This window comes from Gouania willdenowi, chromosome 8 (assembly GCF_900634775.1).
Source record: "Gouania willdenowi chromosome 8, fGouWil2.1, whole genome shotgun sequence".
Taxonomy (NCBI): domain Eukaryota; kingdom Metazoa; phylum Chordata; class Actinopteri; order Blenniiformes; family Gobiesocidae; genus Gouania; species Gouania willdenowi.
In genome coordinates this window covers 23,330,878-23,343,810 of record NC_041051.1, presented here as the reverse complement: position 1 = coordinate 23,343,810, position 12,933 = coordinate 23,330,878, and the positions used below count along the sequence as shown (strand labels likewise).

The following is a 12,933-nucleotide window of genomic DNA, read 5'->3' as shown; positions in this document are numbered from 1 at the left end:
AAACATTAACGCTTATGATGTTATTTACGTTTCCACTACAGGATCCCTTTGATGAAACTGCTAGAGCATTGATGTTTTGTCATTTGGCATCAGTTTTTACACTTTTTTTAAGAAAAATGTTTGGTCTTTTTTGGCAAATGAAAACGATGCCTGCTTATTCTGTTTTTAGTGGTTCTGTTCATTTCAGTGAAATGTCTGAAATAAATACAAATTAGATTATTAATAAAACTGTTCCTCAGTGTTTTTAGTCTTGTTTCCTCTTTAATATTATTTATTAATTAATTTCCCATGGGTTAACTGGGAAATTCAACCTATTTAACACAAGTATCCTTTGTTATTAAGGATAAGATCCATCCAGTCTCAGTGATTAGTCTGTGGATTATTGAACCGTTCCATGTCTGTGCAGCTGTAAACTATGATCAAAGGCTGGACTGGGTTTTGAATCATCTGAGGCTATAGAAGTACATCATTGATGGATACTAAAAGCAGAGTGAAAGCTCTCAGAGAAACACGTTTATATCTGCACTCTGTGTGGCTGCTTCAGGTGAGCCCTGTAGACTCAGTGGTGACGTTATAAGATAAGAGACCTGTGAGACCTTTGGACTCAGTTAAACCTGATTATTATACAGGTTTTTTATTGCTCTGCCCAACAGAGGAAAAACATGATATCAAATACTGCTGTTCATTGAGGCAAGACAAATGTATTTGTATAGTGTATTTCATACACAAGGCAACTCGATGTGCTTTACATGATCAAAAAGTGCCTTTATTGAACCTGGAACACTTCAGCGTGTTTGTTACAGTGTGTGTTTACTGTGGTTGACTAAATAAAAAATAAGCCTTTATCAAATAATTCGGGTAAGAATTATTTCAGAAAATGGATGGATATAATTTCAGGGCGTGTAAAGTGTTACTAACAGCTGGAAACCACCCAGAACACTGAGGACAATCACATCATTACATTCACTTTAAAGAATTGGGGGGACATTACACTTGTTTTTATCATAGTAATTTGTAACAAGGTAAAAAATACAAAAAGGAATTAAACCTAGAGCAGCTTTGAGTTTAACATTGTTGTTGGTTTGTGTCTTTTTGCATTGTGACATTATCTTTGAAGGTCTTAAAAGTATTTGCGTTAGCGCCCCCTACAGAGTGAAGACCATTTAATTTAGGGGGGAATAAAAAATGTTTGGAATTTTTCACGAACTTCTGTTTTGGCCTCTTTATCAAATAAGTTAATGAGACGCATACTTTATTTTTTATTGGAGATTCTCTCCATTTTGTGTTAATAGGAAATAGGCCAAATCTTGAAAATAGTCAGCTCAAACTTTAACACGCTACTACTACTACTACAACTACTACTACTGTACTACTACTACTGTACTACTACTACTACTACTGTACTACTACTACTGTACTACTACTACTACTGTACTACTACTACTACTACTGTACTACTACTACTACTACTGTACTACTACTACAACTACTACTACTACTGTACTACTACTACTACTGTACTACTACTACTACTACTGTACTACTACTACTACTACCACGACTACTACTACTATTAATACTACTGTACTACTGTTATGGCAATTTTTATATTCATCATCATATCGTCAAATGTATGTTCATGTGTACAATTTGTCATGTTTTAATACATGATGACTCCATTACTCTTTGCACTTTTGAACAGCTGAATCATATTAGATTAAACAGTACAGATCGTATTGTACTCAGTGCAACACAGAGTCTCTGCTGAAGGCCAAAACTCAAACTCACATGCAGATATACACGAACGCACACACTATCAAGGATAGATAAGAGTGGCGCCCAATCTTCCTCTCTCTTCCCCCCCTTCTGGACATTTACAATTCACGTCTCACCCGCAAAGCCACCAGGATTGCAGGTGACCCCACCCACCCGTCCTACAGCCTCTTCAGCCTGCTGCCATCTGGGAGGAGACTGCAGAGTCTCCGTGCTCGAACGAGCAGGCTCAAGAACAGTTTATTCCACCAGGCTGTCAGGAGACTCAACTCCCTCCCTGCTCTCCCTCCCATTCGTCCACTCATCCCCTTTCCCTTTCCTGCCCCTGCCTCCATCCCCCCTCCGCCTCCTTCCACCCTCTGCCCTCAGTTGTCTACCCTCCTTCACCCCTCTGCCCCCTCTGCCCTCCACCCCCCCCCCCTTCATCCTGCCACAGTCTGCCCCTACTGGACCTGGCATCACCCCCCTCCACCTCCACCCCCTGCGTGCTCCACTAATTCACGCACCCTAAACTCTGCACAGCCGTCATTGTATTGTTATGCTATTTGCACACTACCTCACTTTTTAACTTCATCTGCACTCTGTTTATATTATTAATACTGTAATTTATTTATATTCTACCTCATAGTAATTTATCCACATTCTACCTCATTGTTGTTCGTTATTTGTTATTTGTTATGTCTTTAGTTAAGTTATTTGTTGTATAGTATTGCTAGTTGTTTTTTTTTTTTGTGTGTTTGTTGTGTGTTTTAAGTGCTCTTTTTATGCACTGCAGGTTTGCACTGGGGGTTGGGGGGGATTGCTATTTCATCTGTGCTGTATGTTTAACATGGGGCATATTTGACATTAAAGAACCTTGAATCCTTGAATCCTCATAATATACACGTCTTCATCATCCTCAAATGTTTCCACTGTTGGGCATCTGACTCCCCCCTTCTCCTTACCTCAGGGTGGAACTTTTCTGTTATCTGTATAAAAGCTTAAGCTGTGAAACTGTTAGTTAGAGTGGGTCTTGCCTTTTTGCTCTGCCACGAGCCTTTTGCCTTTCATTCTTTCAGGATGGAAGCTTCTTTTTCTTTTTTCTTTTATTTTATAATAAATCTTTTTTATAAAATCATCAATGCCTCACCTGGACTCCATCATTCAACCAGAGCAATAAATCATGTCTCCAAATGAGGTCAACCGCAAATTTGCCGTGACACTACTACTACTACTACTACTACTACTACTACTACTATACTACTACGACTACTACTGTAGTACAACAACAAAAATCATAAATATGTCTAAGTTTACATCTCAATAGTACATTTCTGTCTAAACAAATAAATAATAATGCATTGATAGTATAAAATTCACTGTTATATTATGTCTTTGTATGAACTTGAGGCAACGCATCGAAGGCGGCACAGCCGGCGTAGGCGAGGGCCATTTTTTTCTGCTTGTGGCTATATTTTACATTCCTATTGAGTTGAAAAGATCATACCCAGAGTAAATATGTACTCTGTATGTCCAGAAAAAAAGGCAAATTAAAAAAGTGTGCTTATCATTCCAAATTCAATTTCTTTTTTGTATTTTTTTCTTTCCAAAAAATATTGTATCGTTATCGTGTGGTCATTATCGTCTATCGTATCGTGAACCATCTCATGTAGTTAATCCTCACCTATAATCCTCACGCTCAAAGCGGAACCTTCATTCTGGAGGGAACACTTTTACTGTGACACTCGTTTTGTTTTCGTCGGACAACGCGCGGCCAGAGTTCCGACACAAACACAGTCTATGAACAGCTGGTCCTCTGTCTGTGTGTGGGTGTAACCTGGACCAACAGCTTCTGTTTAACCCGGGTTTAACGCTGCGGTGATGTGAGCCGGTCTGCTAACATGGACACGGGCGAACGGGACTTCCTCAACACTCCCCCGATGAAGACGGTCCGCTTTGGAGGCCGCGTGACAGACATGCTGGATAAACAGCAACGGGTGAGGAACACACACACACACACACACACACACACACACACACACACACACACACACACACACACACACACACACACACACACACACACACACACACACACACACACACACACACACACACACAGATCAAAGATGGACAATAATTTTTTTTGTCCACCTCTCACAGAAAACTTTTATAAAACTTTTAGTTTACCAACTTATCTATGACATTATATTATAAACTTTATTTGACCAGGAGAACCACATTGAGACGAACAATTTATTTTATAAGCGTGTTCTAAAAAAAATAATATCAAGCATTGTACAAATAATTTACTTTTTAATTTTTACACTTATCAAGATACAGAGTTCTACAATAATAATAAATGATCAAATGTCTAGTCATTGTCACTGATTGAAGGCGTGTTCTCAGATGTCCATGCTGCGTGATGTCAAACGTTTTGGATCAGTGTAAATGCTGCTGACATTAAAATGTGACAAACCCCCCCCCTTGCTGTTCTTCTCCTCAGGGAGACTCCACTGATTACGAGCTGCTGAAGCATCAGCTGACTGATCCTGACATTAAGGTGAGGAAGAGATGATGATGATGATGATGATGATGATGAAGGCACTGTGCTCTTCCTTCCTCACTTCTGTCCTACAGGATGCTCAGATCATCAACTGGTTACAGGAGTTTCGGAGCTGTGTGACGCAGCTGTCGAAGGAGCACGAACAGCTCGTCTATTCTGTCCTGGTAACGATTAGCACAGCATGCATGTGCACTCAATACGTGTGCATGTGCCTGCTACTTTTTCAAGGATATGTTCCAAGCTGAGACACGTTGTAATGTGTGCATGTGCGTGTGTGTGTCAGAGGCTGCCCTGGGCCGAGCGCAGCCAGGCCGTGGTGGACGAGTACATGTCGTTCCTCAGTAACCTGGTGACGGCACAGACCGTGTTCCTGTGCATCTGTGTCAGGATGGTGGTGTCCCACTTCACTCCCAGTAGGTTCCAGTGTTTCTTACTGAGTCATGATGGGAGTGCAGGTGTACAGAGCTGATGGCTGTCCTTGTGTTTCAGAGAGAGTGACCATCTGTGAGGAAGGAGTGGACATTTCTGATTCAGACGATGAAGATGAGAGTGAGTCTTTGACCTTCTTCTCTCTAACAGTGACTTCTTGGAGGTTCAGTTTAGCGATCAACCGATATGGATTTTTTCTTCCATCAGCCTTAGCCGATGATTGATACGGACCGCAGATTTTCTTCAGCTGATGTTTGGAACTGATACTACTTTTGCTTCCTCAATTTACATCATAAAAATTACACAATGATGATAACAAATGGTACAAGTCTTAATTTAAAAAAGGGACATTTATTGAAATGAACAAAGGTGAGGTAGAATGACAAATAAAAAATATTTAACAAATAATAAAAACAGGTGATGTAGAACAAGAACAAGTAAAAAATAGAGTGAGAAATCTTATGAAATATTATGAAAGATAACTGTTCATCCTTGTCCTGAAAAATAGCTTTGACAAAAGTTGGCCTGACTGAAGATATATTTTATTAGCAAGATTATTGAGTATAAAGATTTATAATTATAGTATTAAACACAAAAAGAAACCATGAATATTAGTCCATTCCAACTCAACCCCAGAACATAAATTATCAGAGGAAAATGAGATGTTAGATGCTCATTAAGCAACAAACTGTTTAAGTTTCTGTTCTAAATGGCATCAACATTAACAATAATAAATATTCAAACAAGTAGTAAACTGTTCCTCAAAGTTTTAAAAACTCTCCTTCTCAGCGCAGCACTGAGTGAGAAGCAGAGAGTGAGGGAGAGAAACACACATACACACACGCCAAACCTCCAGCCAGCTGCTCGTTAAATACATCTGCTACAACAACCACGGAACAACATCAGCTAAGTTAAACTGTTAAAAGATGCTTTGAAAGTTTAAAACTTGCCTTTTTAAAAATAAATACATAAATAAAAACTTTCCGTTGAAGAGCTTCCTTTACACTCTGCTAGTGGGGGAAGGGGCTCTGCACTCTGCAGCCTCTGTCTCCAGCAACAGGAGCAGCCTGTGGCAGCCGCTCTGTATATAAAGCGGATCCACAAACGCAGCAGCGCGCATCAGCCAATGCCGATACACGTACAACACTCAAAAATCGGCAGATGAATGAGTCGATCACTAGTTCAGTCACTTTAAGGAGAGGCTGCATCAGCAAACTGAGCCTGGGCCTCATGTACAAAGACTTATGTATAAAATGGTGTTAAAAAAGCGTACATCTCAATCCAGAGACCGGCGTACGCTCTTAAAAATTCAGATGTTTAAATCTGTGCATAGGACGGGATCCACGGACCTGTCCTTTGAACATCTAAATCAGTGTGGATGTGAGCGCACATATGTCCTCTCCCTGTCCACGCCCACATTTACATATGTAAATCATATTGAAATGAGATCAGCGCTGGGATTCCACTCAGCTGATCAGAAAAAGCTGTGCTCTATCCACCAGTAACGCAGACTAAGAAGATATTTTGTGAGATATACATGTGAGATGTAGATAATTCAACAGTGAAGATATTAGAATTAATATAAACATTAATACAGACACACACAGTTCCCTGAATGCTTGATTGTGTGTGTTAAGAAATGGATAGCGGATTAAGGAAGACATGTAAAAAGCTATACTACTACTAATAATAATAATCGCATAATGTGACGTTCTGATCGCGCACATCAGGCTTAATGTGTCTCCTGATCATCAAACAGGCTGTGGATGTGTAACATAAATATGACTGTGTAAAACGCTTTGGTACAGAGTTATTGTCATATTTAAGTGAATATTTAGAGATTAACAACTCATTGTCTGGCCACTTTCTATTGAATTTGTCTGAACTTTAAAAAAAAAAAATGTAATAATGAAATGAGACCAATTTACCTAGGGGGCTAAAGAATATTTGAGGTAGGCTTCAGCCTTCCTAAAACAGGCCAAATGTGGAGAAGTAACATCACAATTTTCATTTGTTCAGACCTTCCAAGAACTTTTGAACGATGTCACCAGGCACTGCAGCTCATCAGCAAATACGTTCCCTCGTGAGTTTCACAGAGCATCACACACACACACACACACCTACACCTAAACGACGCTGTACGTGTTCATTTTCCAGCACGAGTCGCTTCCTGTTGCCCATCCTCCAGGAGAACTTCCCCTTCATTCAGAAGTCATCCAGGACTCTGGTAGGAGACGTCACTCATTACTCGATGATTGATCTGATGTCCACACATTTAAGTGTGTGTGTGTGTGTGTGGGTTCTTTCCTGCAGGAATGTTACATCCACAACCTCCTGCGTGTGACGGTTTACCTGCCTGTCATCAGGAGAGACGTTCTGGAGCTCATTATTGGAAAGCTGCTCAAACTGGACGTAAGAAACGCAAAGAGGAAGTTGTTCACCTGTGTCCGTATTCACAAAGTTGCCCCTAATTTAGCCTAAAAATTCCTAGCAAGGAATCTTAGCTTAAAAGTGACTCAAGAAGTTTCTGAGAACAACTCTGAGCAAGGAGTGGACAGAATTTTTTATCTTAGTGAGGAGGTGTGGTTGACCCTGTTGCGGGGTATGATGCAGTCTGATAAGAGCTGTGATTGGTTGTTAGAGGGGGGGGGGAACGCTCTGTGCTCCTAGTAATGAATGGAGAATAAAATCACAGATCATACTTGGATTGCATTAAGAAATGTGTGATTATGAATTATTTTTATCCTAACAAGGAAAAATCTTAAAATTTGAGGAATTCTAAGATTTTTCTAAGAGTGACATCACTAAGAGCTACTTTTAGCCTTAGGATGTTTTGTGAATACGGGCACTGATCTTTACTTCCTCATAGGGGCGGAGTCATGTATATATATAAACATTAGATTCCATCATTTCTCATTGGAGAGATGACGCAGTGACAGACACAGACAGCAAATAATTTGATTGGAGGAATTGGTTTCAGCTATTTGAAGCTGGTTTAGACTAGGGATGAACAATATTGGATATTCCTTATTCATGATAATGAAGATACTCGCAGCCTATTTTACTTTTTAAACAAAATCAAAGTGTTTGGAAATGGTAAATTCAGTGAATAATTCTACTTTGAGATTGTTGAGTGTATCATACAAACACTCCTGCAGTTTACTACACACACACAAGATGGCAGCACTTAGTCCCGCCTCTCCACGGGCGATGAGGCATTTACGTACATGATGTCTGTGGTTGATCAAGGAGGCAAAATTGATCGGTCGATACGGGTAACGTGCCGATAATATTGTGCATCACTAGTTTGGAGTAAGAATGCAATAAACAAGCAGCTTACTCACCTTTTCTATCTCCAACAGCAGCTTAAGATTTAATACAAAGAGTGGGTTAACCTGCACAGAAACAAGCCATGCTGCAAAGCTCACTCACACGTGCTGTCCCTAATGTGAGAGAAAAAGCCAAAAGTGGCACACGTGTGCAGCTTTCACACTAGTGACTTTTTGAATAAATATAATAAGCCCCACCCTTCTTTTTGATCACTTTTTGGGCCTCTGTGCACACACCCCTTCTCTTTCCTGATTGGTTACATTCACCTTAAAGTCTTTACTCGTGTTGTGGAAGCAATGTTTAGGGTTTTAGTTTCTCACTCCACTTCTGCATGTGTGTCCTGTGTGAAGGTGAGTGCGTCGCGAGCAGACATCGAGGAGGCGGAGGAGAATGTGACGGACAGTCAGAGGACGGAGGACCTAATGGAGGAGGGACTCTTTGACATGGTAACAGACACGTCTCCGTCCTTCTACTGTCTGACCTTCAATGGTTCCTCTGTTTGGATCGTGGGATTAAAGATGGATTCCTAAAACATTTCAGAGCAGACTGATGCATACTCACGTAAAGCACGACATGTTGTATTTTGAAGAAACCGGAAATACACATGACATCATCAATATGTGTACTTTCGGTTCCTTAAAAAATAACACCATGTCATGTTTTATGGACTGAGGCCATTGAGTCTGACTACTTTTATTTTTAAGCCTGAGGCCGTGTCATTTGACGCCGTTTCATCTGATGGAGGTTTTGCTGAGACATGAGTCCGTTTGGTTTGATAAATGATGGCGATTTTTCTAGAACCTTACTCTGAGACCTGAGGATGTCCTAAAATGTACACTGTAACTCACACATTTAGAGCCTCCGATTTTTCGTTACAAAATTTCACAAACTCCGTTTCAGAGTTTACTTATTTCCACCTCACTTTACTCTGTTCTGTTTCATAATTTTTCACTGTTTAGATGCTTTACTGGATGTTAAACTTCCTGAAATCATTCCAAACATGATCAATAGGGTAAGGGTAAGCTGCATTTGTTTGTGTGTGTCAGGATGAGGACACGCCCCCTGAGCATTTGCCCAGCTCCACCCTGATGGCCCACCCTGAGGCGGAGAAGCTGGATGCTCTGATGTCGGTGCTGATGGCGTACATTAAAGATGTGTGCCACATTAACGGTCAGTGCTGCTGCAGAGCTCAGTGAGGCCTGCACGCAGACGCTCACGCTGCTCGTGATCCTCTTTTGTCCTCTGTCCCAGGCTGTCTCCATGTGGATCAGACCAAGGATGTGTACCGCGATCTGCTGAGCGTGTTTGATAAAGTCATCCTGACCACACACGCCTCCTGCCACGTGCAGTACCTGCTCTTCTACCTGTGCAGCTTCAGACTGGTCAGTACATCCCAGACTCCTGTGTGGCTCCCTCTGTGCATACTGACCTGTGCGCGCGTGTTTGTGTGTGTGTGTGTATGTCAGGCACTTGCTGAGGCCTTCCTCGATCATCTGTGGAAGATTCTTCAGAACTTGTCCCAGCCTGCTGTCCTCCGTCAGGCTGCTGCTGGCTACCTGGGTAGCTTTCTAGCTCGAGCCAAGTTCGTCCCCGTACAGTGAGTTTGTGTGTGTGTGTGTTTGCGTGTGTGTCTGAGACACTGTCTGCTTTCACTGCTTCTCAGAACGTGAAAAGCAGAGTTAGACGGATTTTTGAGTGCGTCCTAACCCAGACCTTCCCCCAAACAAGCCGTACTACAGAACTCACTCACACATGCTGTCCCTTACAGAAGAAAATGCCTAAAGGGGCACATATTGTGCAGAGTTAATCCAAGATTTTCAGTTTTAAAATTGATGCAAATTTGGCTCGCACTGTAGGCCTGGCATTGTAGTAAAAACTCGCTGTTTTAAACAGAATTTGTTTCCAACTTGTCAAGAACATGAACACTCTCGGAGTTTGCTTTTAAAGACAGTGTGATTTGACCAAATATGTAGACAATGTACAAAATTTTGCATGCTAGTATAATATTGCTAGTCACGGTCCACTGCATATGCTGTACCTACTGAATGCCATCCAGTTAGTTCAAACCAGTGGAAAGTTAAAAACGCTAGATGACGCTAACGAGTATTGCATAAAAAAAACAAAATTTTAAATGTTAGTTACAGTTTTCACCAAACTAGAAGTAATCCATTCAAAAACAATATGGCCTTTGGTGCCGTTTGTTGATAACTGAGCCTGTGTCTCTTCCTGGTAAAACTTTATTAAGTTAAAAATATTGACATTTGTATTGTATATTGTCATTTTGAGAAAAAATATTGAGATATGAGTTTTGGTCCTGATCACCCAGCCCTAGATCTGTCTTCATCTGCCTGTGGCTCTCGTCCTCAGCACCGTGCGAGCCTGTCTGGACCTTCTGCTCTCCTGGATCCACGGCTACATCCACAATCAGGACGGCAGCGGCTCCCCCGTGTGCTGTGACATCAGTCTGCACGGACCGTTCTACGCAGCCTGCCAAGCCGCGTTCTACACACTCGTCTTCAGACACCGAGCGCTGCTGGAGGCCGACATGAGGAAAGGTGAGAAAGCTGCAGCAAAAAAAATTATTTCTGTCACGCTGTTTAAAGAGAAAAATCAAAACAAAAACATTTATCAACAGGTTTTCTAAAACGCGCGTCAAACTCAATTCCCGGGAAACACATCAGGTCATTTGCAGCATCCAATGTGTCCTTCAGGAGAAAGTGAAAATGACAGAGAACATTAATCATTGAGTGAATCACCAACTAATTGAGCTGTAGATATCTCAGTCCCTCCAAACATACAATTTCAATGAAACTCCACAATATCTGCAGCACTCACAGTTTTCTAATGATTATATCACATGATGGAAGACATTTTTAATCTCAAACTAATAACAATTGCTGACAGAATGCTACAATGTTCTAAAATCCTGTAATTTCCTTCAAACACAAAAATGTATCACAAAATGATATAATTTTTAAATGAAGCTCCTGCAGGGCCTGATATCTGCTTTATTATTGTTTTACATACTTTACATTATATTTATATGTGGAAGTACAAACACAGCTGTAAAAATTATGGAATTACTAATTTTCCCACCTAAAATCTGCAGCCCACCTGATATTAAACTATGATTCTGACAGCGTGGCTCTAAAGGATTGAGGTCATGACTCAGCATTATTTCCAGGCTGATGATGTAATGATGGTGAGACCCAGAGTGTGTGCTGTCTGTGTGTCAGGGCTGGAGTTCCTGCAGGGCCTGAACCTGGAGCGGGTGGTCATGTGTCAGCTGAACCCTCTTAAAGTCTGCCTGCCCGCCGTCACCAACCTGTTCGCCGCCGTCACCAGGTAGCCCTTCGCTTCCCCCACAGGGAGGGTTAAGGTGGGTGGGGGTGTGGTCACAGGGCTCCTCTCACTCTGCCATGTCTTTACAGGAAGTACCAGGTGGCGTTCTGCTACACCATCATAGAGAGGAATAATCGCCACATGCTGCCAGTGGTGAGGAGCTCCACGGGGGGGGATCGAGTGTCCGCCAACACTAACCCACTGGACAGCTTCTTCCCCTTCGACCCCTACCTCCTCAAAAGGTGACGCACAACTATCATCTAAAGTGATTTTCATCTGTTCGTTACCTTGTTAGGCTTCCTAATCAATGAAAATATTGGCATTAATATTTTTGGTTTGTGCGTCTGAGGTTTTCGTTTATTTAAATTGTAATTGACAGTTTTAATAGAATTCCCATGCCAATTACAAAGTCGATTAATTGAACAACAGATTTGTCCAGTTACAATTATAATTACATCATCAATGTAATTAATTATCAATTGCACAATTACAATTATAATTGACCCAAACCCTGAAGACGGTTCTTTAAATTTGTGAATACAAACATTGGTATCTGTAACACTGTGTGTGTGTTTTGTTTCACTCGTAATCACTGCGTGTTTGTGTGTATAGGTCGGGTCAGCTGATTGAGCCGCTGTACCAGAAGTGGGAGGAGCTATGTGACACTGAGCTGCTTCCCTCCACTAAAGGTTTACAGGTGAGAGGTCAGAGGTCACAGTGGGAGGTGGTGTGCACACGAACACGTGACTGGTGCTGCTGCTGATCCCATAAACTGTCATTCTTAACTTCTGTGGCTAAAAAAAGACAAAAACACTTTAACATTACAAGTGAGAAAGTTAGAATAGATCTGCTCGTTTGCTTTATTACAGACATATAAAGAATAGATCTGCACCTGTGCTTTTATTATAGACATATAAAGAATAGATTTGTTCTTGTCAAGTTTAAATGACTAAATGTACAAACTAAAAGCCAATAGTCTGTGACTGAACATTAACATGCAGCTGTTTCAGGTCCACCTAAAGGTTCAGAATCAGATTTTATTTGATTGGATCGTTTAGAGGAGACGCATATGTTTGTTTTCTTCTTTTCCACGGTGAAGCCCTGTAGGTTTTTTCTGTTTAATAAAATGTTGGAGGATTTTGTCTCTGATTCCTGACTTGAACTGTGCTCCAGGGATCGAGGGACGACGAGGACGATTTCCTGCGCGAGGAGACGCCAAAGACAGAATGCATCATGGGAATGACCCCCAGCTCATTGGACTCTAACCTCCAGAGTCCGAGTAGTGTGGGCTCACCGAGGACGGGCTTCCATCGCCCCTTCTAGTCCCTCAGAGACACAGTGCTTGTTTTATACCGACAGTGAAGATGGACTATGTGCGTATGTGTGTGCGTTTGCGTGTAGTGTCGCGTTTTAATCACAGCTGATTCTTAATCTTCGCTGATGTCTCTTTTTGTTGGTGTCGCTCTTTTTGTTGTCTACGGGAGAAAGTTATTTAATAAACAACCTAAAGTATG

General features: G+C 41.4%; 1 protein-coding gene across 1 annotated transcript; it reads left to right on the top strand.

Annotated features, from left to right (window-relative positions):
• Positions 1-3,444: 3,444 nt before the first annotated feature.
• rrn3 (RRN3 homolog, RNA polymerase I transcription factor) lies at positions 3,445-12,933 on the top strand. The gene is made up of 17 exons (XM_028456120.1): positions 3,445-3,749; positions 4,259-4,315; positions 4,393-4,482; positions 4,602-4,731; positions 4,808-4,867; positions 6,767-6,830; positions 6,905-6,974; positions 7,061-7,159; positions 8,428-8,523; positions 9,124-9,247; positions 9,329-9,459; positions 9,544-9,674; positions 10,445-10,632; positions 11,314-11,422; positions 11,509-11,661; positions 12,032-12,116; positions 12,593-12,933. The coding sequence occupies exons 1-17, from the start codon at positions 3,654-3,656 to the stop codon at positions 12,740-12,742; spliced, it is 1,833 nt and encodes a 610-aa protein (XP_028311921.1). The 5' UTR covers positions 3,445-3,653; the 3' UTR covers positions 12,743-12,933.

Coding starts and splice junctions, on each gene's coding strand:
- rrn3 (XM_028456120.1), top strand. CDS start 3,654: ATGGACACGGGCGAACGGGACTTCCTCAACACTCCCCCGATGAAGACG. Junction 9,248..9,328: donor AGATGTGTGCCACATTAACG/GTCAGTGCTGCT, acceptor CCTCTGTCCCAG/GCTGTCTCCATGTGGATCAG. Junction 10,633..11,313: donor GGAGGCCGACATGAGGAAAG/GTGAGAAAGCTG, acceptor TCTGTGTGTCAG/GGCTGGAGTTCCTGCAGGGC.